The sequence below is a fragment of the Oculina patagonica genome, chromosome 12 (assembly GCF_052425735.1).
Source record: "Oculina patagonica isolate OP01 chromosome 12, crgOcupat, whole genome shotgun sequence".
NCBI lineage: Eukaryota > Metazoa > Cnidaria > Anthozoa > Scleractinia > Oculinidae > Oculina > Oculina patagonica.
Genome location: NC_135769.1, coordinates 17,325,645 through 17,345,344, shown reverse-complemented (window position 1 = coordinate 17,345,344; position 19,700 = coordinate 17,325,645). Strand labels below are relative to the sequence as shown.

The following is a 19,700-nucleotide window of genomic DNA, read 5'->3' as shown; positions in this document are numbered from 1 at the left end:
CAACTCCTGCTTTTCACGTCTTTTGTTAGGCTGCGATACAAATTTGCCTTTTTTGTGGAGCCTTTCCTTACTTAAAACAAAGCAAGTTCGTTACAGTTAGCTGTTCTTCAGCACACTCAGAAACTAAAGAGAGATTGACAGTACATATGTAAGTAGAAAACCGGATTACAATTACATTTTTTAAAAAAATATTTTTTTACAGGAAGTAATTTTTTTTTCTCATGATGCTTTGCTAACAATATTCAAAGAGCTGCATACCAGGCTGGGGGTTTGGCCGTGTGTACAGAGACACAGCCTAATAATTTCTTCACTAAAAACCTAAAGGTGGAAGTGAAAAGAAAAGAATTTGCAAGTCAGTGCGTGGCAATTCCGGAGGAGGCGGGAATAGCGTTCAAACAGCCCCTTAAAATCAAACTGTTCCTCAAAGTATCACAAAAAAGGAATCTTAACACTATCCAGACCAGGGGGGCGAGAAGTGCCCGCGCCGACTTTGAACGTTTATAACTTTTTCAACATTCAACGAAACACTGCTAAACGTTGCAACTTTATCTAAAATATATTTGGAAATAATTTGATATGACAGGTTGTTGTGTCAGAGACTTGATGTTGCCATGGAAACGGCATTTTGAGAGACATGTTTTACCAAATTTGTAATTTTTCTGTTTTTATAGATGAAAATTAACTTTAATGCAGTTATTTTTACCTTTTGGGCATTTTTTTGCACCATTTTATTGTTTTTCAGTACTTTTTAGTATTTTTTGGCGGTTTTCTTACGTTTTGGAAAAATTTTCAAATCCAAGATGGCGGATCGAAGATAACAAATATGTTGTCGATTTCTGTGATGACATAATTGTCTTTTCTCGCGATCCATGTTCTTGAAGCATTGGATTTTCTTAAAGCCCATACTTCAAAGACTACGTGTGCCAAATTTGGTCCTTTTGTCCGGCGTGTAACGATAATTATGCTAACCCGCTAGACTATAAAACACTTTCATTAAACGCGAACTTCGCCTAGATTCCTTCTATTTCTCTCAGAACACCTAATTTACAATAAGGCTTTTTGCGAAACATAGTACCACTACACGCTGATGTTTTTTGAGCCTCGTGGCGGTTATATTCATTTGCATTCTAGTAAGACCTCGCGCGCTTCGCTATTAACAGAAATGTGGCAAATTATTATGCCTTCAGAAAACCTGGCAAAGTATTATGCCTTGAAGTTGTTCCATTATGCTTCATCGCGATTTGAGCGATCCATCCATGTAAAACTGTTTAGTTAGCTGTCATTGTTTAATAAGCTAATATTATTCCTCCAATTTCACACTTAAACTGCTATGTATTCTAAATTAAAACTTTAATAATTTGCAAATGATAATGAGAAAGGATGACGCCGAAACGTCATGTTCCCGCGTTGATACCTGTCTGCTTGTCTTAGAAAGAAAAGAAATATATCATAAATAATAATACAGTGGAACCCCGATATAACGATCCTCGATATAACGATATTCCCGATATAACGATGAATATTCTATGTCCCGGAAAAAGTTACAGTAAAATGTATAGGACAAAACCCCGATATAACGATCTTCGATATAACGATATTCCCGATATAACGATGAGGATTTAGCGGACCGAACTTAAAATCTTTCCCGATATAACGATAGTATCAGTTCACAGTCACAATTTAAGCAAAACGTCGAGTTTAATGCAATAACATTACAGTAAACGAGTGATCTCTAACGTTTCTGTAAGCAGCTTTGTACGATGATATACAAAAATGATACTGTGTTCTAAAACTCTTATCAACTTTACCCCCTTTTCCTCCTTTAATATGCAGTAATAAGTACTTGTTAGGTTTACCCCGATATAACGATATTTGCGGTTATTTTAAGGCCATATCGTTATATCGGGAGTTTCGATATAACGATGCCTCGATATAACGATATAATTTTACTGCATATCGTTATACAGGGGTTCCACTGTAAATAAATAATGGAATTTACAGCGGCACATCCACCCACGATGTGGCTCTTTGCCCACTGTTTGCAGATCTAATTGGAATTTAGAAGCGTTGTTTTTTATCTTCCACGCTCGAGAGGCCTTGAGGCCATCGACATCGTACAGACAAAAAGCGATAATTATTGATTCAAAAAAATACGTGTCATTCTAGTTTCGTTGAAATGAGTTAATTTCCTTGATCACGGAAGCAATCAAAATACCCTCAAACTATGGAGAATATACAAAATAGAGGGAAAAGATCACGTCGCAGAATCTGCGCCTCGACGCTTCTTCTGACTTAAACTGTGTTCATCGTTCTCGTTGTGTGGAGACCGCTCTTACTTCCGTATTTTTTAAAATACGCAAAGTTGATTATTTCGGAAGGTATGAAAGATAAACAGTGGCGTAAGGAGAACAAAATGGAGCTGGCTTACAAGGAATGGAGAATGTATCAAATTGAAAGTCGGTTTGGCAAAGATTGGTGCAAAGAGAAGAACGTTGAATCAAGAAGCGATGTAACCTGACTGACTAACGTTGTTGACGAGAATTTTGCTTCGCTGCGTTGGTTCTTGGTCACTCAATTCGCACATTTTCTTGCCAGAAGAACATGATTGCGTTTGTTTCGGAAATGGTGAGTGAGGGTACACGGAAAGCGCTTCAGAGCGTTGGTTGAAACACTCGTTTGGTCGAAGAAATGGACTGTGACTGGCTGGATGCTAAATTAGGTGGTGACCGAAACAGTGGGTGGTTTGCAAGACCACGAGGATACAGAATAAAGGGCACACACACTCGATTCCACGCCTGGAACTACACAGAATTTTCCAAAATCATTTATGTTGATGCTGATTACATGTTGATGACAAACATCGATCGACTGTTTGACATTCCAGATGACTTTGCTGCTGCACCTTGTGCCCGACCAGGAATAGTGGATCCATGCTTCAATGCAGGACTCCTGGTTTTCAGACCAGACACCAAGTACTACCAGGAAATTATGAACTTGTGGCTGGAAACAACAAAAATAGATACTTGTCCTGATGATCAAGTTTTGCTGTGGCATTATTATGCTGATGCTGGTAACTGGAAGGCACTACCCTTTTCATTCAACATCAGACTCATAATCTACAGACCCCTGAACTCTCTTTCCATTTTGCCGGTGGTCCACGCTACCATCCACCTAAGCCATGGTCCGCAAAATGTAGACCAAGCAGAAAAGAAGCCAGAGATTATGACAGACCGATTCTAGTTGCTGATGATATGACATATATTTTCTGGAAGAATTTATATGAACTGCTAGAGAAGTATAATTTAGAGGGCTGGTGGAGATCTACAAAGTTGTTTCGGCCAGCCCAGGAGTTTGGCTTTGTTCCTTATGCTGACTGTAAAGACCACATTGAAGATGAGTGAGATTTAAGAAAATGCAAGAAGATTGAGGTCTCGTGCAAGCTTTTCTAGTGGTCTCCCATCATCCTTTTTGAGATTCATTTGAACTTATGCTTGCGCTTTCAAAGATATCTAATGAAGAAACAGAACTCCTGCGTTTGTCGCGGTCGAATCTTGGTCGCTGTTCCTTGCAAATAAGGTTTTCAAGAACAAGTAGAATGAACAGATGGTATTCCTATATATATCGTTGATATCACACTGATATCAGTTGTTTGTAAAGGCAAGAATTGTTCTAATATTTTGTTCCTTTCTCTTGGCATGTACCTAACACTGATTGCAACGACCAAGATGAGTGAGATGAAATTTCTAAATTCTTTTAATATACAGGCAGGGCCGTAACCAGACTTTTACCATAGACGAGGCAAGATCTTGCTAGGGGGTCATGCCCTTAAAAAAAAATGTCGAAGCTCTGAAACTCTTTCAGAGACAGTTTTGATGACGTATTTCTTGGGAAAGCTCAATGGTATTCAGCTGGGTATTATTTTCCTAACAAAATATATTTTGTTTTTAATTTTGGACAAAAATCAAGACGAGGCAGATGCCTTGTCTTGCCTCTTGCTAGTTACGGCCCTGTACAGCATGCAGGGCCGCTGTGAGCATTCAGGACACTATTTTAATCTATTCAATTTACTGTAAGATAATTCAAGGCGGAATAAACTGATAGCAATATAAAATAAACTCACAAAAGAACATTACGGCAATGGATTCCCCGACGTCCGAGTGCACCGGGAAGCCTCTTCGCAGGCTAACTAACGGCCAAAGAAAATCAGTTCACGGCAACAGATATCGACCCGCGCCAAAATAAAATAAATTCCGGGGGAAAATATATGACCCCATTAAAGCTTGCATGTATTACAGAAGGGGCAAAGTATTTCTAAAAATATTTTAAGACAGCCGCTACAGAACTTCTCAAAACTTCGCCCAGAAAACAAAAACGTTTTTGTCATAAAATGAGGCAATAAGACTTAATAGCAATTCAGTAAATTTTGTTACCTTACATTTTCGGCTTTCCTTTTACTTCAGCTGCCTTGATTGTTAGTTAGTTTAGCTTCGCTTCGAGAACGTCATGCTCATGTCCCTCCAAAACGAGCGAAAAATATAGGAAAAAAGATTTTTCCTCCAAAAACACTTAGATTTTCCAAACCGTTTCTTCAGCTAACACTGAAGACTGTTGTAGTTGACATGACATACCGGTTGTGTAGCCGCGGCAAGCCGCAAAAAGCGCGCGAAAAGCATCTAGAAATCCCGGATGACTATTGCCGCCATCTTGCATGAGTCCGTCATACGAACGACCCACGCGCCTGCGAGCCATGCCGCTAGCTAAGATGACCATGAAAACTCAAGTTAACAAATTAAAAACAGTTTTTTATGCGTCTGTTCTGTTATTGATGATAAATTGCGTCATAACATTGTCAAAGTGTTATAGATCCAAGAGCCGCTAGGCGAGTGGATCTACAACAAACTTTTACAATGTTATGACTAATTTTACAATAACTGAGCGAATTCTCGCGCGCTGATTGGTTAATTTTCATTGCCAATAAGAGGACAGAGGCATGAAACTCGTTGCTAACGCAATCAGCGAAGAGTTTGTCAAACTTTTCAGCACTGATTTAGCGCTGTATTCTTGATGAGGCGAGAATTATTCCACGAAACTAGAAGTCTTCAATGAGGAAGTCATCTAAAATTTATCAGGTAAAACTTAAGAAACCATTGCAACCTGAGAGCGAAAAGGTGAGGATGTTTATTGAGGATTCAGACCTGAAAATCGGCGTTGAGCGGGACTGTGTGCTGTCAATGAAATTAAGAAGATGAACCGCGTTTTAGCGGATTATTTTGTGAACACTTTTCACCGGATAAAAGGTTTGTTAAACCATCGAATTTTCTCTTGTTTTTCTGTCGGTATTCTTACTAAACTTTTAATTTACGGCCTGTAAATGTGATTCTCCGAATTGCGGCAACGAAATTTAGATTCTGCGGCCGTACGGCAATCGTATCTTCCTCGTGCATTTCTTTCCTTCGTTTTAAAATCAGTTTTGACTTTTTGTTATTGTAAAAAAACAATTTTTGAGAATTAATTGAGAATTCGCTCTCAATTAATTCTTGCCTCATCAAGAATGCAACGCTGAATCAGTGCTGAAAATTTTGACAAAACGTTCGCTGATTACGTCAGCAGCGAGTTTTATGCGTCTGTACTCTTATTGACAATAAAAATTAGCTAATCAGCGCGCGAGAATTCGCTCAGTTATTGTAAGGTGAATGGTTTATGAGTATGGATTCTCCGCTCGCGAAGGCGCGCGCGGGAGCTCCGCTATTAAAAAAGACATTTAAATTTGGTTTGTGTCAATGAGCGTACCTATCCTCAGTAATAAGCACTCCCTGTTACATAAGCACTTGTATTTCGGGTATTCTGTTTCAGTTACGTACAGAGCCACCAGAGCTCAACCGTGGATCAGGCTCTTTTTTAATTGCTGACTTTACTACTGCATTACAGGGAGGGGAGCGGGGGTGGCGCAGTGGCGAGAGCACTCGCCTCCCACCAATGTGGCCCCGGTTCAATTCCGGCCCATTACCACATGTGGGTTGAGTTTGTTGTTGGTTCTCGTCCTTGTTCCGAGGTTTTTTTCTTGCTTCTCTGGTTTTCTTCCCTACTCAAAAACAAGTTCGTCTTGCCTGAGCCAAAAATTATCAGTACACAGGAGGGGACGTGTCGCTGCTACATGTCCCTGGAACTCGTCTCCGCTACATTTTCTTGCGTGTGTACACATTGTGATTTTGGTGCTGCTACATGTCCCCGCTACACGTCCCTGCTACACGTCCCCTCAGTGTGAACAACACATAATTTTGTCGCTGCTACATGTTGCTGCGACATGTCCCTGCGTCTTGTCCCCACGTGTGCGGAGACCTTAACTGAAAGTTGTTTTCTAGTAGTTTCTTGTGTCACTGGTGATTATTCAGTGATATAACTCCTTTTTTCAGGTGTCAAAGCCTGGCTATTGTTTTAGCTACCTGTAAACTCAGAACAGAACAAAGCGACTATCAAAGCGTAAAATAACTCAAAACAATTTATTGCCTATTAAGCCGTGAATCAAACGAAAATGAAACACATTTATGTTATTAACAATAACTGGGGCAGTAATGTAAGGATCATCATCAAGTGAAAAGAAAAAAAAAAGAGGGCAGATATTCTCTCAGCAGTCATCAGTAAACTTGGCAAATTACAAATTAATGGAACGACTTTATCATTGAAAGGACGCATTCAGCTCTCTTGCTGGTACAATAAGGTAAACTCAAAACAAAACTACTCTTAAGCCATAAAATCAAAACAAAGGGAAACTGGATACAAAGACAAGACCACGAGGCACAAAATCCGGTCGCGACAGACTTAACGTGAAATATTTTGGCTCATATAAATTCATAACAGATATATGTTGTGGTTTAAATTTATCTTTGCATGGTTCAAAATTTTTGAAACCAGTTTGATTTTTATTTCCCTTTGTTTCAGATTATGATAATGACTATGAGACAATGGAAAATAAAAATCAAATTGGTTTAAAAAATTTTAAACTTAAAATAAATTTAAACCACAGCATATACAATGTTGCTAATGCTTGTACAAGCCTTCCACTTTCTCTCTTTCTTTTCTCAAAACCCTCTGGATTACTATAGAGAGGGGGCTAAAAAATATCTTCAGTGCGGCTCATCGAAACAAAGAGAAATCACATATTCGAGCAGGCTAGCCCTGAGCAGGAATAAAATATTAATGTTATTTTCTAAACGTCGCAGAAAAAGTTAAAATTTTGATTTTTAAGATCTTTTCTAGTTTTCGTACCGTGTAAATATCCAAAACCACCGAAATGAATGGTATACAAAAGCGAGAGAAAGGATACCGTCGAATAATCTGCGCCTTAACACTCATTCCGACCTTAACTGTGGTGATTTTTCTCGTTGTGTGGAGACCGCTCTTTCTTCCATATTTCTTCAGATACACGAGGTTGATTATTTCAGAAGCTATGAATTATGAGCAGAGGCTTAAGGACAATAAACTGGAGCTGGCTCACAAGGAATGGAGAATGTATCAAATTGAAAGTCGTTTTGGCCAAGATTGGTGCAAAGAGAAGTATGTCGAATCAAGAAGCGATGTAACCTGGCTGACTATCGTGGTCGACGAGAATTTTGCTTCCGCTGCGTTGGTTCTTGGTCACTCCATTCGCACAATTTCTTGCCAGAAGAACATGAACGCTTTTATTTCGGAAATGGTGAGTGAGGGTACACGGAAAGCGCTTCAGAGCGTTGGTTGGAACACTCGTTTGGTTGAAGAAATGGACTGTGACTGGCTTGATACAAAACTAGGAGGAGACCGAAACAGTGGATGGTTTGCAAGGCCACGAGGATACAGGATAAAGGGAACACACACTCGATTCCACGCTTGGAACTACACAGAATTTTCCAAAATCATTTATGTTGATGCTGATTACATGTTGATGACAAACATTGATCGACTGTTCGACATTCCAGACGACTTTGCTGCTGCACCTTGTGCCCGACCAGGAATAGTGGATCCATGCTTCAATGCAGGACTCCTGGTTTTCAGACCAGACACCAAGTACTACCAGGAAATTATGGACCTGTGGCGAGAAACAACAAAAATAGATACTTGTCCTGATGATCAAGTTTTGCTGTGGCATTATTATGCTGATGCTGGTAACTGGAAGGCACTACCCTTTTCATTCAACATCAGACTCATTATCTACAGACCCCTGAACTCTTTCCATTTTGCCGGTGGTCCACGCTACCATCCACCTAAGCCATGGTCCGCAAAATGTAGACCAAGCAGAAAAGAAGCCAGTGAATATGACAGACCGATTCTAGTTGCTGATGATATGACATATATTTTCTGGAAGAATTTATATGAGCTGCTAGAGAAGTATAATTTAGAGGACTGGTGGAGATCTACAAAGTTGTTTCGGCCAGCCCAGGAGTTTGGCTCTGTTTCTTATGCTGATTGTAAAGACCACATTAAAGATGAGTGAGATGCAAGAGGACTGAGGTCTCGTGCAAGCTTTTCTAGTGTTCTCTCATCATCCTTTTTGACATCCCGGTTTGAACTTAAAATTGAACTTAATCGTAAGTCGGTCACAAACGTTTGATTGTGTGTTTTCGATTAGCTCTGTCAGGATGCAACTGATACGCAAAATGGATAGTTCTTTGAAAAGGTCAACCCTTGCTTTGTCAGTTGCTTATCACCAAAATCGATATTGATGACGTCATAAGTGGTTCATTGACTGCTCCTCCAAATGTCGACAAAAAAAGTCGACTTTGGCACTGAAAGGGTTAAGCAGTTTTAAGTCCTATTTATTAGATTATCTGTGTCAATTTTAAATCAGGCGAATTTTGTGAGTGACAAGTATGCAATTTAATTAGCTTAGCTTTGGGCCGTGTTTAAATTTTACTTCTTAATTTTTTGTATGTTTAATATTGGAGAATATTCTTTGTATGGGAATTTAGTTTCCCCCAATTGTTCTTCAGTGCATGAGTCATGCACTTTTCGTATTTTTCTGTATTTACTTTTATAAACATGACAAAGTATTATTAAACTTAATACGCAACCAGTGCCTTGTGTAAAGCTACAAGAAATTTGTTCCTCGTGTGCTAACCCTGAAAGCCCCATTGAGGAGGTGGTCAAGTGGTCAATTAAGATATATTTTCATAGAGATAGTTCATCGGTTCATAGTAGTTTTAAGGTTTGTAACATTACAAGAACATTTTACAGTGTAATGCCATTAGATTATAATAATAACATAGTACTAAATCCGTTAACCGAGTTGTGATCGATACTTAAATATATGTCTGAATTTATCAAAACCAGGTCAAGGAAATTTTCACCGTTTTAAGCGCAAATCGCTGTAAACGCGTTTTTTTCTCGCCAGAAACTATCTCCAAACTCCATGATATAAAAACTAAAAGGAATGTCAGTCTTTTTTTCTCTTCTCCTCTCTCTTCTCTACCTTTCAGCGCTGTATTTCTTTTTTTTTTTTTTTCCTTTCTTGTGGCGTTTGAAGCCAATTCGCGCAGTAACGTACTTGTTCAAGAATACTGACGTCACTTTTCTTTGACCCGGTTTTGATAAATTCAGACATATGATTCAATAGTATGAGCTGGGAAAGCCTGGATTTCTCTCTAGATGCATAGAAAATGATTGATTGTAACTCGAGAAGCTCATTCTTGGCCTTTCCGGTCATACTATTGAATCATATGTCTGAATTTATCAAAACCAGGTCAAGGAAATTTTCACCGTTTTAAGCGCAAATCGCTGTAAACGCGTTTTTTTCTCGCCAGAAACTATCTCCAAACTCCATGATATAAAAACTAAAAGGAATGTCAGTCTTTTTTTCTCTTCTCCTCTCTCTTCTCTACCTTTCAGCGCTGTATTTCTTTCTTTTTTTTTCCCTTTCTTGTGGCGTTTGAAGCCAATTCGCGCAGTAACGTACTTGTTCAAGAATACTGACGTCACTTTTCTTTGACCCGGTTTTGATAAATTCAGACATATATATATAGTATATAATAAATGGGAAGGAACAAAATTTATACAACCGAAAAAGACCGATTAGAAGCTATTACTAGATCAAAAACGAAATACATGCTTAATAAGCCTTGGTATTGTGATATTTGTGAATATCACACTTGCCTTGCAGGGAAATGGAGTCATATGAAGACCAAGAAGCATATAAAAAATGCTGTCATTAAAGGCATTCAAGAAGATGATCGGTTTAATATTATACCTGATGAATAATATATAAAGCAATATTATATTATTATTATATATTGTATAGCACAGTATATATTAAATTGCTGTTTATCGTTACTTAGGTGACCAAAAATAATATATTTTTGTTTATCTTTTAAAACGCACGAAAAATCTCAAAAATAATTTTTACTATAAATGACTTAAAGAAATGTTATTTTATATATAGTATAAAAATTATGAATAAAATCTCTGGTTATATTAATATGGACGAATCTGATCTCAACAAACTATCTAAAATCGAGCTTATACAACTCATATTATCATTAAAAGCAAACCAACCAAGGATATACAAGCCGAGACCCCCAATCCCAACTCCTCGTAAGAGTGTAAAACAGAGGGTGCAGGATTATGAAGACAACCTAATTCTTTCACCTATACCAAAGCCTAGGACTATAAAACAAGTAAAGCCGACTCCAGCTCCAAGGACTAAGATAGAAGAAACAGACAAAGCTCTAAAAGGTTATACTAAGTCTTATCAAATAACTATAAGAAACAATAAAGACCCATTATTACAGCTCCAAAACACAAGGAAAGCTGTTGAGTATCATATTATTAAAATACTATCATCCCTAAAAGGTATCAAGTTTGTTGAAACGCTCAAAATAACATTCTCGAAAATATCTGGTGATGATTTAATATATAAAACAGCATATTTTAACAGCCAACCTCAAACAATTATCAATAATGTTGAAATTGTTGAATCACTTCAATTATCTAAACAAAAAATATTAAATTTTGTAACTCAATGGATATCAGAGGGTTCAGGTTGGACTATTCAATCTGTCGATAGCCATTATCTGAATGTAGTGAAATATAAACCAATAAAAGGATCTTCCTATATAAGACTACCTCAAGAACTCAGAAACAGTTCAAAAGGATTGATTAACATGAAAAATGAGGATAATGAATGCTTCAGATGGTGCCATATCAGACATTTAAATCCTCAGGAAAAATACCCCCAACGAATTAAAAAATCTGATAAGGCATACATCGAGAGATTGGATTACTCTGAAATTGAATTTCCAGTAACTATTAAGCAGTTCAACAAAATTGAGAAAAAGAATAAAATAAACATAAATGTATTTGGTTATGAAGACAAGCAACCATATCCCATTTTTATATCAAAAGAAAAGTATGACAATCAGATGAATTTATTATTAATAACTGAAAATGAAAACAAGCATTATGTTCTCATAAAAGATTTCAATAAATTCATGTATAATCAAACAAAACACAAAGAAAAGAAGCACTTTTGTATGCACTGTCTTCAGTGTTTCAGTTCTGAAAGAGTATTAACTAATCACAAAGATAATTGTATTCAAGTAAATGGATGCCAAGCTATTCAAATGCCAAAAAAGGGTGATAACATACTAAAATTCAACAACTTCCATAAACAGCAACAAATACCATTCATCATATATGCCGATTTTGAAGCTATAACCCTAAAGATATCTGGTTGTAAGCCTAATGATGATAAATCATATACTGAAGCATATCAAAAACACAAAGATTGCGGATATGGTTATAAGGTTGTTTGTTGTTATGATGATAAATATTCAAAGCCAGTACAAATATATAGAGGTGAAAATGCTGTTTACAAATTCATGGAAAAGATGCTAGAAGAAGTTAAGTATTGCAAAAAAGTGATGAAAAAACATTTCAACAAACCGTTAAAGATGACAAAAGATGATGAATATGCATTTCAACAAGCAAAAGCATGTCATATCTGTGATAAAGCATATACCGAAAAAGATATACGAGTAAGAGATCATTGCCATATCACAGGTAAATTTCGTGGATCTGCTCATCAAGAGTGCAATCTAAAATTAAGAATTGAGCCTGATAAAATTAAAATACCTGTTATATTCCATAACTTAAGAGGATATGACAGTCACTTTATAATGCAAGAGATCGGAGCTATTGTTAAGAACCATACATACAAAAATAAAAAAGGAGAGATCAAAGAGATGAATATCAATGCTATACCCAACAATATGGAAAAATACATGGCTTTTATGCTTGGTACTCATTTAACCTTCCTCGATAGCTTCCAATTCATGAGCTCCAGTCTTGAAAAATTACAGTCGAAGCTCTCGTAAGCGGACACCCTCGGGACGCGAAAAAAGTGTCCGTAACTGGAGCTGGCCGCTTACGAGAATGGTTCTCGTAAGCGGCCACTACAGGTGTACGGGATAGATGGCCGCTTACGGGAGCTTGCCCAGCTAACATAATGCTAATATGCATGTAAGTGGTCTTTCGAAATGTAACCGGACGTGGATGACGACAAAACAAACACGGACTGTAGTTACTGTAAAATCATTGTGACGAACGGCGATGTGAAGTTGATTGATAAAAACAAGATACAGAGGCTGTTAATAGGATTTTGTTTGGGTTGTCCGCTTATGGGAGCTTAAAAACAAAGAAAAAGTCTAATTCGTAATCTCTGAAAGTGTCCGCGGCCGCTTACGGGAATGTCCGCTTACGAGAATGTAAAAATACAGAGTTTGTATGGGAGTTAAAACGGGGTTTCAGACAAGGCGGCCGTAAGTAGAGCTGTCCGCTTACGAGAGTGTCCGTTAAGAGAGCTTCGACTGTAGTTTGTAATCTACCTAATAAATAATAAAAAAATAAAAACTTTATTTATCCTGAAGGGCCAATCAGTGATCATTAGATCACTGGTATAAACTGGCGATCAGCATTAAGTAATACATCTATTCTTAAAATTGTAGAAGATTTATATATATACATATTAAAAATTTACATTAAAAATACATTTAAAAAAAAAAATACAAATATTCTGGAGTTTATGTATCAAATTCAAGCATTTAAAAAGAAGAGAAGAGCAAAGAGCAGCAAGCAAACAAAAAAAAAAAACAAACAAACAAACAAAAAAAAACCAAAAGAAAACAAAAAAAGAAAATTGAACCTAATTTACAGTACATATATGATTTATACGGTCCTGTTCCATAAAATGCTTAAAAATGTGTGTCTTAAACTTAGATAGAGTGTTTAATTCTCTCATTTCCCTTGGTAATCCGTTCCATTCTCGTGCAGCGTCACACTTGAAAGTAGACTGACCCATTTTCGTTTTAGATGGTGTGACGTTTATAAGTGTTGAGTCTTTGAGTGTTCTACCGTGAATATCTGATCTCTTAACAAGATATCCCTCTAACTGGTGCGGACAGTTAACATTGTGTATGATCTTAAACACCAAAAGAAGCTTCAAAAACCTCCGTCTACTGTCTAAGGATAGCAGATATAGCCTGTTTCGCATATCCTGTGAGCACGTTCTGCGATTCGCAGCAAGAATAATACGCATGGCCTGATTCTGTAATCTCTCTAAGCGTCGTGAATTACTCTTTCCACAAACACCCCATACGATACACCCATAATCTAGGATGGGTAATATAGTTTGTTTATAAATATTTAGAAGCACTCGTTGGCTAAGAAAGGGCGCGATCCTGTTTAACATTTTGAGCTTAGGATAAATTCTGGATGCAATATACGTAATGTGCTTATTCCAGTTTAGGCAACTGTCCATATATACACCTAAATATTTGCAATGTTCACTTTGTTTCAACAGCTTTCCGTCAAGTGTCACTTGTAAGTCACGGGTGTTAGCTACCGAATGCCTTGATCCAACTAGCATAGCCTCGGACTTTTTATGGTTGCTGATGAGACCGTTGCGGCGCAACCAAACGCTTACTTGATTAAGATCATCGTTAACACACTGTTCAGCAGCACCAACATCATTGGAACTTGCATGAAATTCAGTGTCATCGGCATAAAGAATTACGTCGCTGTTTTCACAGGCACTTGATATGTCGTTTGTATGTATATTAAACAAGGTCGGACCCAACACAGAGCCTTGGGGGACTCCATGGGTGATTTGTTGCTGTTCAGACTCAATTCCGTTGCAGCTGACATATTGAGATCTCTCCGATAGGTAGCTTCTGAACCACGCGTACTCCTTTCCATGTAAATGTTTTGAAAGTTTCTGTAGTAGGATGCTGTGATTTATGGTGTCAAATGCTTTCCTCAAGTCGAGAAAAGCACATACAACTTTCTCGGTATTATCAATTGCCATTTTCCATGAATCTACAGCTTTAATGAGGGCGATTGTTGTCGACGAGTGTTTCATAAAGGCAAATTGATGTTGTTTTATCATTCCAGCTTCGAGTGCGAAATACCTGAAATACCTGACGACGCATTCAACTATACTTCAGAAGTGTTTAAAGGTAAGAAGCTTAATCTGATGACCCAAAAGGGGATTTATTCGTATGATTATATGGACAGCTTTGATAAATTCAATGAAAAATTACCATCGAAAGAAGACTTTTATAGTATCTTGAATAATGAGCATATATTAAAAGAAGACTATGAACACGTTAAAGATGTTTGGAATACATTTAAATTAAAGACAATGGGTGAGTACCATGATTTATATCTTCAAAGTGATGTGCTTTTGCTTGCCGACGTGTTTGAAAACTTCCGAAAAACATGTTTAAAATATTATAAACTGGATCCGTGTAATTATTTTACATCTCCTGGTTTGAGCTGGGATGCTATGTTGAAAATGACTGATATTAAATTGGAACTGATGACAGACATTGATATGTATCAATTCATTGAAAAGGGCATGAGAGGAGGTATATCGTATATTGCTAACCGCTATGGTACAGCAAACAATAAATATATGAAGGACTATGATGACAGTAAAAAGTCGAAATATATTATGTATCTTGATGCTAACAATTTATACGGCTGGGCAATGAGTCAGTTTTTACCAACAGGTGGTTTTAGATGGTTGACAGAAAAGCAGATTATTAAGGCAAACTTATCTAAGTATAAAGAAAACAGTAAGAAGGGCTTGATTTTGGAAGTAGATTTAGAGTATCCTAATGCATTACATGACCTTCATAATAGCTACCCATTGGGAGCGGAAAAGGTAAAAGTAACCAAGGACATGCTATCGGATTATTGCAAAAACATTGCTAAGAAATATAACATATCAACAGGTATCGTACATAAACTAATACCTACCCTAAATAATAAAGAAAAGTATGTCACGCATTATCGAAATCTTCAGCTTTATTTAGATCTTGGATTAAAGCTAATAAAAGTTCATCGAGTCCTTGAGTTCAATCAGTCCCCATGGTTGAAGCAATATATCGATTTCAATACAGAAAAACGTAAAAATGCTAAAAACGCTTTTGAAAAGGACTTTTTCAAGCTGATGAACAACTCAGTTTTTGGGAAAACCATGGAAAACATCAGAAAGCGAGTAGATGTTAGATTAGTCACCAATTCAAGGAAACTATTAAAACTAACAAGCAAACCAACGTATGTTAGTAGTAAGATATTTAATGAAGACCTCGTTGCTGTACATAAGATAAAAGAAATATTAACTCTCAACAGACCTGCTTATATGGTATGTGCATATTAGATATAAGTAAAACACTCATGTATGATTTTCACTACAATTACATTAAAAAGAAATATGGAGATAAAGCTAAGCTTCCATTTACGGATACCGACAGCTTGACATATGAAATTGAGGCTAACGACGTTTACCAAGACTTTTGGAATGACAAAGACAAATTTGATAATAGCGACTATTCAGAAAGCTCACCATATTTTGATAAGACAAATAAAAAGGTCATAGGTAAATTTAAGGACGAAGCTGGTGGTGTACCTATTTGTGAATTCATTGGTTTGAGATCTAAAATGTATAGTTATATTAAAGACAACCAAAAAGGAGGAAAGACAGCAAAGGGTATTGTGAAAAATATTATTAAAAAGGATATCACACATGAAAACTATAAGAATGTACTGTTTAATAATGAACAAATGTATCATAAGATGAAAACTATCAGAAGCCAAAACCATCAACTTGGTAGTTATGAACTAAACAAAGTGTCATTATCTTGCTTCGATGATAAGCGTTATATCAATAACAACGGAATAACAAGCTATGCCTACGGACATTACAAAGTATCTGAATAAATGTCACACAAGTTCTTCTCAATCCAGTTCAGTTATTTGAGAATCTTCCAGCTCACTTTCAGGTGGACTCGGTATTTTAAAGGTTGCTGATTTCTTCTTGAAGGAATTCTCAGCGGTTAGACGTTTAACTGTTTGTTTCCTTTCACGTTCTTTTAATAATTTGCGTAATTCTTTAGTGTAATTACGCCTTTTCTTTTCCAACTGCAAAATCTTTTCACACTTAATGAATAAATCTTGCACTTTTTTCATGCCATCCAATGTCTCATCGAGGTTAAACATTGTGACAGACTCCACAAAGCTTTTCAGACTGAAAGTAAAATTGAAATTCTTATCTCCTCCAACTATTTCAGCGCAAAGAGTAAGAGATTCCTTCACACTTCGCTCACAACCCTCGATCTGGTTTTGAATGAGTTGAAATAGATTTTGGCATCTTGAAACTCCGCAAGTAGACTAAACTTTAAGCTTGGCAAACTAAATGACAAAGTTTACTGACAAAGTTTACCAAAATAATTTATATTTAAAAAAATTTTTACTTGTGAAAATATGATTGGTTGAAAAACTACCTGATGACCTTGACTCAATTATACCGATAAAACATAGAAGAAAGCATTTTAAAAATTAATAATGTGACTACACAGCATGGTACACCTGAATTTCCATATGTAGCAATAATTTTCATTATTTCAACGAGGTTTGTTTTAAACGCACTAAGATGCAAGATTTTTAAAAAAGAGTATAAGAAGTTTTTTTTATTTTGAACCTAGGGTTGAGTTAGGGATGGTTTTTCAGGCTTGGTTTTACAGGCTTGGTTTTTCTAGGGTTTGAATCCATTTTGATTTTCCAGGGCTTGAATTTCAGTTTTGATTCTAATATTTGAATCCATTTTTGATTCTATTTTTGATTTCATTTTTGATTCCATGTTTGATTCTATTTTTTGATTCTATTTTTGATTCTATTTTGGATCCAGTATTGTGAGTAGTATATGGAGTTGGGGATGCGAGAGATCATAAAAATTTTTTGATCTCGTGCCCCCAACTCCTATACTACTTTTGTACAAGGCCTTCCACCTTCTCTCTTTCTTTTCTCATAAACCTCTGGATTACTATAGAGAGGAGACTAAAAATATCTTCAGTGCGGCTCAATTAAACAAAGAAATCAAATATTCGAGCAGGTTTGCGTCAGGAATAAATTATTAATTTTATGTTATTTTCTGAACGTCGCAGCCGAGTTAATATTTTGATTTTTAAGATCTTTTCTAGTTTTCGTACTGGGTAAATATCCAAAACCACCGAAATGAATAGTATACAAAAGCAAGAGAAAGGATCCCGTCGAATAATCTGCGCCTTAACACTCATTCCGACCTTAACTATGGTAATTCTTCTCGTTGTGTGGAGACCGCTCTTTCTTCCATATTTCTTTAGATACACAAGGTTGATTATTTCAGAAGCTATGAATTATGAGCAGAGGCTTAAGGAGAACAAACTGGAGCTGGCTCACAAGGAATGGAGAATGTATCAAATTGAAAGTCGTTTTGGCCAAGATTGGTGCAAAGAGAAGTATGTTGAATCAAGAAGCGATGTAACCTGGCTGACTATCGTTGTTGACGAGAATTTTGCTTCCGCTGCGTTGGTTCTTGGTCACTCCATTCGCACATTTTCTTGTCAGAAGAACATGATTGCATTAATTTCGGAAATAGTGAGTGAGGGTACACGGAAAGCACTTCAAAGCGTTGGTTGGAACACTCGTTTGGTTGAAGAAATGGACTGTGACTGGCTTGATACAAAACTAGGAGGAGACCGCAACAGTGGGTTGTTTGCAAGACCACGAGGATACAGAATAAAGGGAACACACACTCGGTTACACGCCTGGAACTACACAGAATTTTCCAAAATCATTTATGTTGATGCCGATTACATGTTGATGACAAACATTGATCGACTGTTCGACATTCCAGATGACTTTGCTGCCGCCCCTTCCTCTAGACCGGGTGTGGTAAATCCAGCCTTCAATGCAGGCTTTCTAGTTTTCAGACCAGATGCCAAGTATTATAAGGAAATTATGGACCTGTGGCTGGAAACAACAAGAATAGATACTTGTCCTGATGATCAGGTTTTGCTGTGGCATTATTACGCTGATGCTGGTAACTGGAAGGCACTACCCTTTTCATTCAATGTCAGACTCATTATCTACAGACCCCTAAACTCTTTCCATTTTGCTGTAGCTCCACACTACCATCCACCTAAGCCATGGTCTGCAAAATGTAGACCAAGCAGAAAAGAAGCCAGAGATTTTGACAGACCAATTCTAGTTGCTGATGATATGATATATATTTTCTGGAAGAATTTATATGAACTGCTTGAGAGGTATAATTTAGAGGACTGGTGGAGATCTACAAAGTTGTTTCGGCCAGCCCAGGAGTTTGGCATTGTTCCTTACGCCGATTGCAACAACCAAGATTAGTAAGGGCCGAATCGCACTGCGGACAGTTGTCGACATGACCGTCGCGACAGTCAGGCTCTGGGCGGTGAGCCGCACGGTCTGGCTCCCTGCTTCTCCCCGTTTGGGCCTGCAGTCCACGCGTCGCATGGCACGCGTGTTCTCATCAGTGGATTGAGTCGTCTCGTCTTTCTCTCTCCGGCCTCCTTCTCCTCCTCCGGCGCGGGGCCACTCCGGTGCCCGGGGGGGTCCGTGGCCCTCCCGTTGTTCTGGCGGGGCTGGGATGCGACGGTCCCTCGGGCGGCTCCCCGGATTGTCCGCCCTTCCCGTCGTCGCACTGTTTTGCATGTGACAGTTCCGCGTCACGCGGACCAATCATGCTGCTTCTTGTTTTCCGTTGGCAGTGTGGTCTCGCGTTCGCACTGTGTTCTGCACAGTGACTCATTATTGTCTCCGTTGTTCTTGTCCGCTGTGGATCGGCCCTAAGACACTAAAACGAATTGGTGTCTGGGTACATGTTTTCTCCCCGGTTGCAATGAAGATTGTTTTGGGGACAAAATTTCTTAGGAAAGATTCTTAGGATTTTTGACCTACGTAAATTGTGTACGCCCGCTCTAGGATCAAAGGAAAAAACCTTGTCACAAAATAAGAACATAACCTAATCATTGAGCAAATTGAAGTGGTTCTGCAACCGGTACCTTGATGTAACCAGTTCACAATTCAAGAGCTTCTTTGTTGGGATAATTTATTTGGGTGAATGTGCTACCAGAGATGTATCTCCGCTGGGATAAGTCCCAAGGTGGACAAACGACTTGCCCTCGGGATATTTCGGCCCCTTGTGTTTGCTGTTCTTTCCTTGGAATGAACCCTTCCCCAAAATGATCCCCAATCCAAAAGTGGTCTCCAAATATACCGACATAATCCCCAACAAATTTCACGCTAACTGGAGTGGTCCCTAAGTAATTAGTGGAATGGTGTTTAAGAAGGGGATTGTGGATTCACCAAAAATAAACAAA

At 37.8% G+C, this 19,700-nt stretch overlaps 3 protein-coding genes across 3 annotated transcripts; all 3 read left to right on the top strand.

The window, feature by feature from the left end:
* Positions 1-2,472: 2,472 nt before the first annotated feature.
* Positions 2,473-3,499, top strand: LOC144633724 (glycogenin-1-like). Its single transcript, XM_078492584.1, has one exon. It carries the CDS (start codon positions 2,689-2,691, stop codon positions 3,238-3,240), a length of 552 nt encoding a protein of 183 aa, XP_078348710.1. The 5' UTR covers positions 2,473-2,688; the 3' UTR covers positions 3,241-3,499.
* A 3,629-nt stretch (positions 3,500-7,128) lies between these two features.
* Positions 7,129-9,420, top strand: LOC144633086 (glycogenin-1-like). The gene has a single exon (XM_078491864.1). The coding sequence runs from the start codon at positions 7,292-7,294 to the stop codon at positions 8,465-8,467; it is 1,176 nt and encodes a 391-aa protein (XP_078347990.1). The 5' UTR covers positions 7,129-7,291; the 3' UTR covers positions 8,468-9,420.
* Positions 9,421-17,417: 7,997 nt separating this feature from the next.
* On the top strand, positions 17,418-18,708 carry LOC144632907 (glycogenin-1-like). Its single transcript, XM_078491669.1, has one exon. It carries the CDS (start codon positions 17,542-17,544, stop codon positions 18,706-18,708), a length of 1,167 nt encoding a protein of 388 aa, XP_078347795.1. The 5' UTR covers positions 17,418-17,541.
* Positions 18,709-19,700: the final 992 nt, after the last annotated feature.

Bases quoted from the DNA above. Each gene is read 5' to 3' on its own strand.
- LOC144633724 (XM_078492584.1), top strand. From the start codon at position 2,689: ATGGACTGTGACTGGCTGGATGCTAAATTAGGTGGTGACCGAAACAGT.
- LOC144633086 (XM_078491864.1), top strand. From the start codon at position 7,292: ATGAATGGTATACAAAAGCGAGAGAAAGGATACCGTCGAATAATCTGC.
- LOC144632907 (XM_078491669.1), top strand. From the start codon at position 17,542: ATGAATAGTATACAAAAGCAAGAGAAAGGATCCCGTCGAATAATCTGC.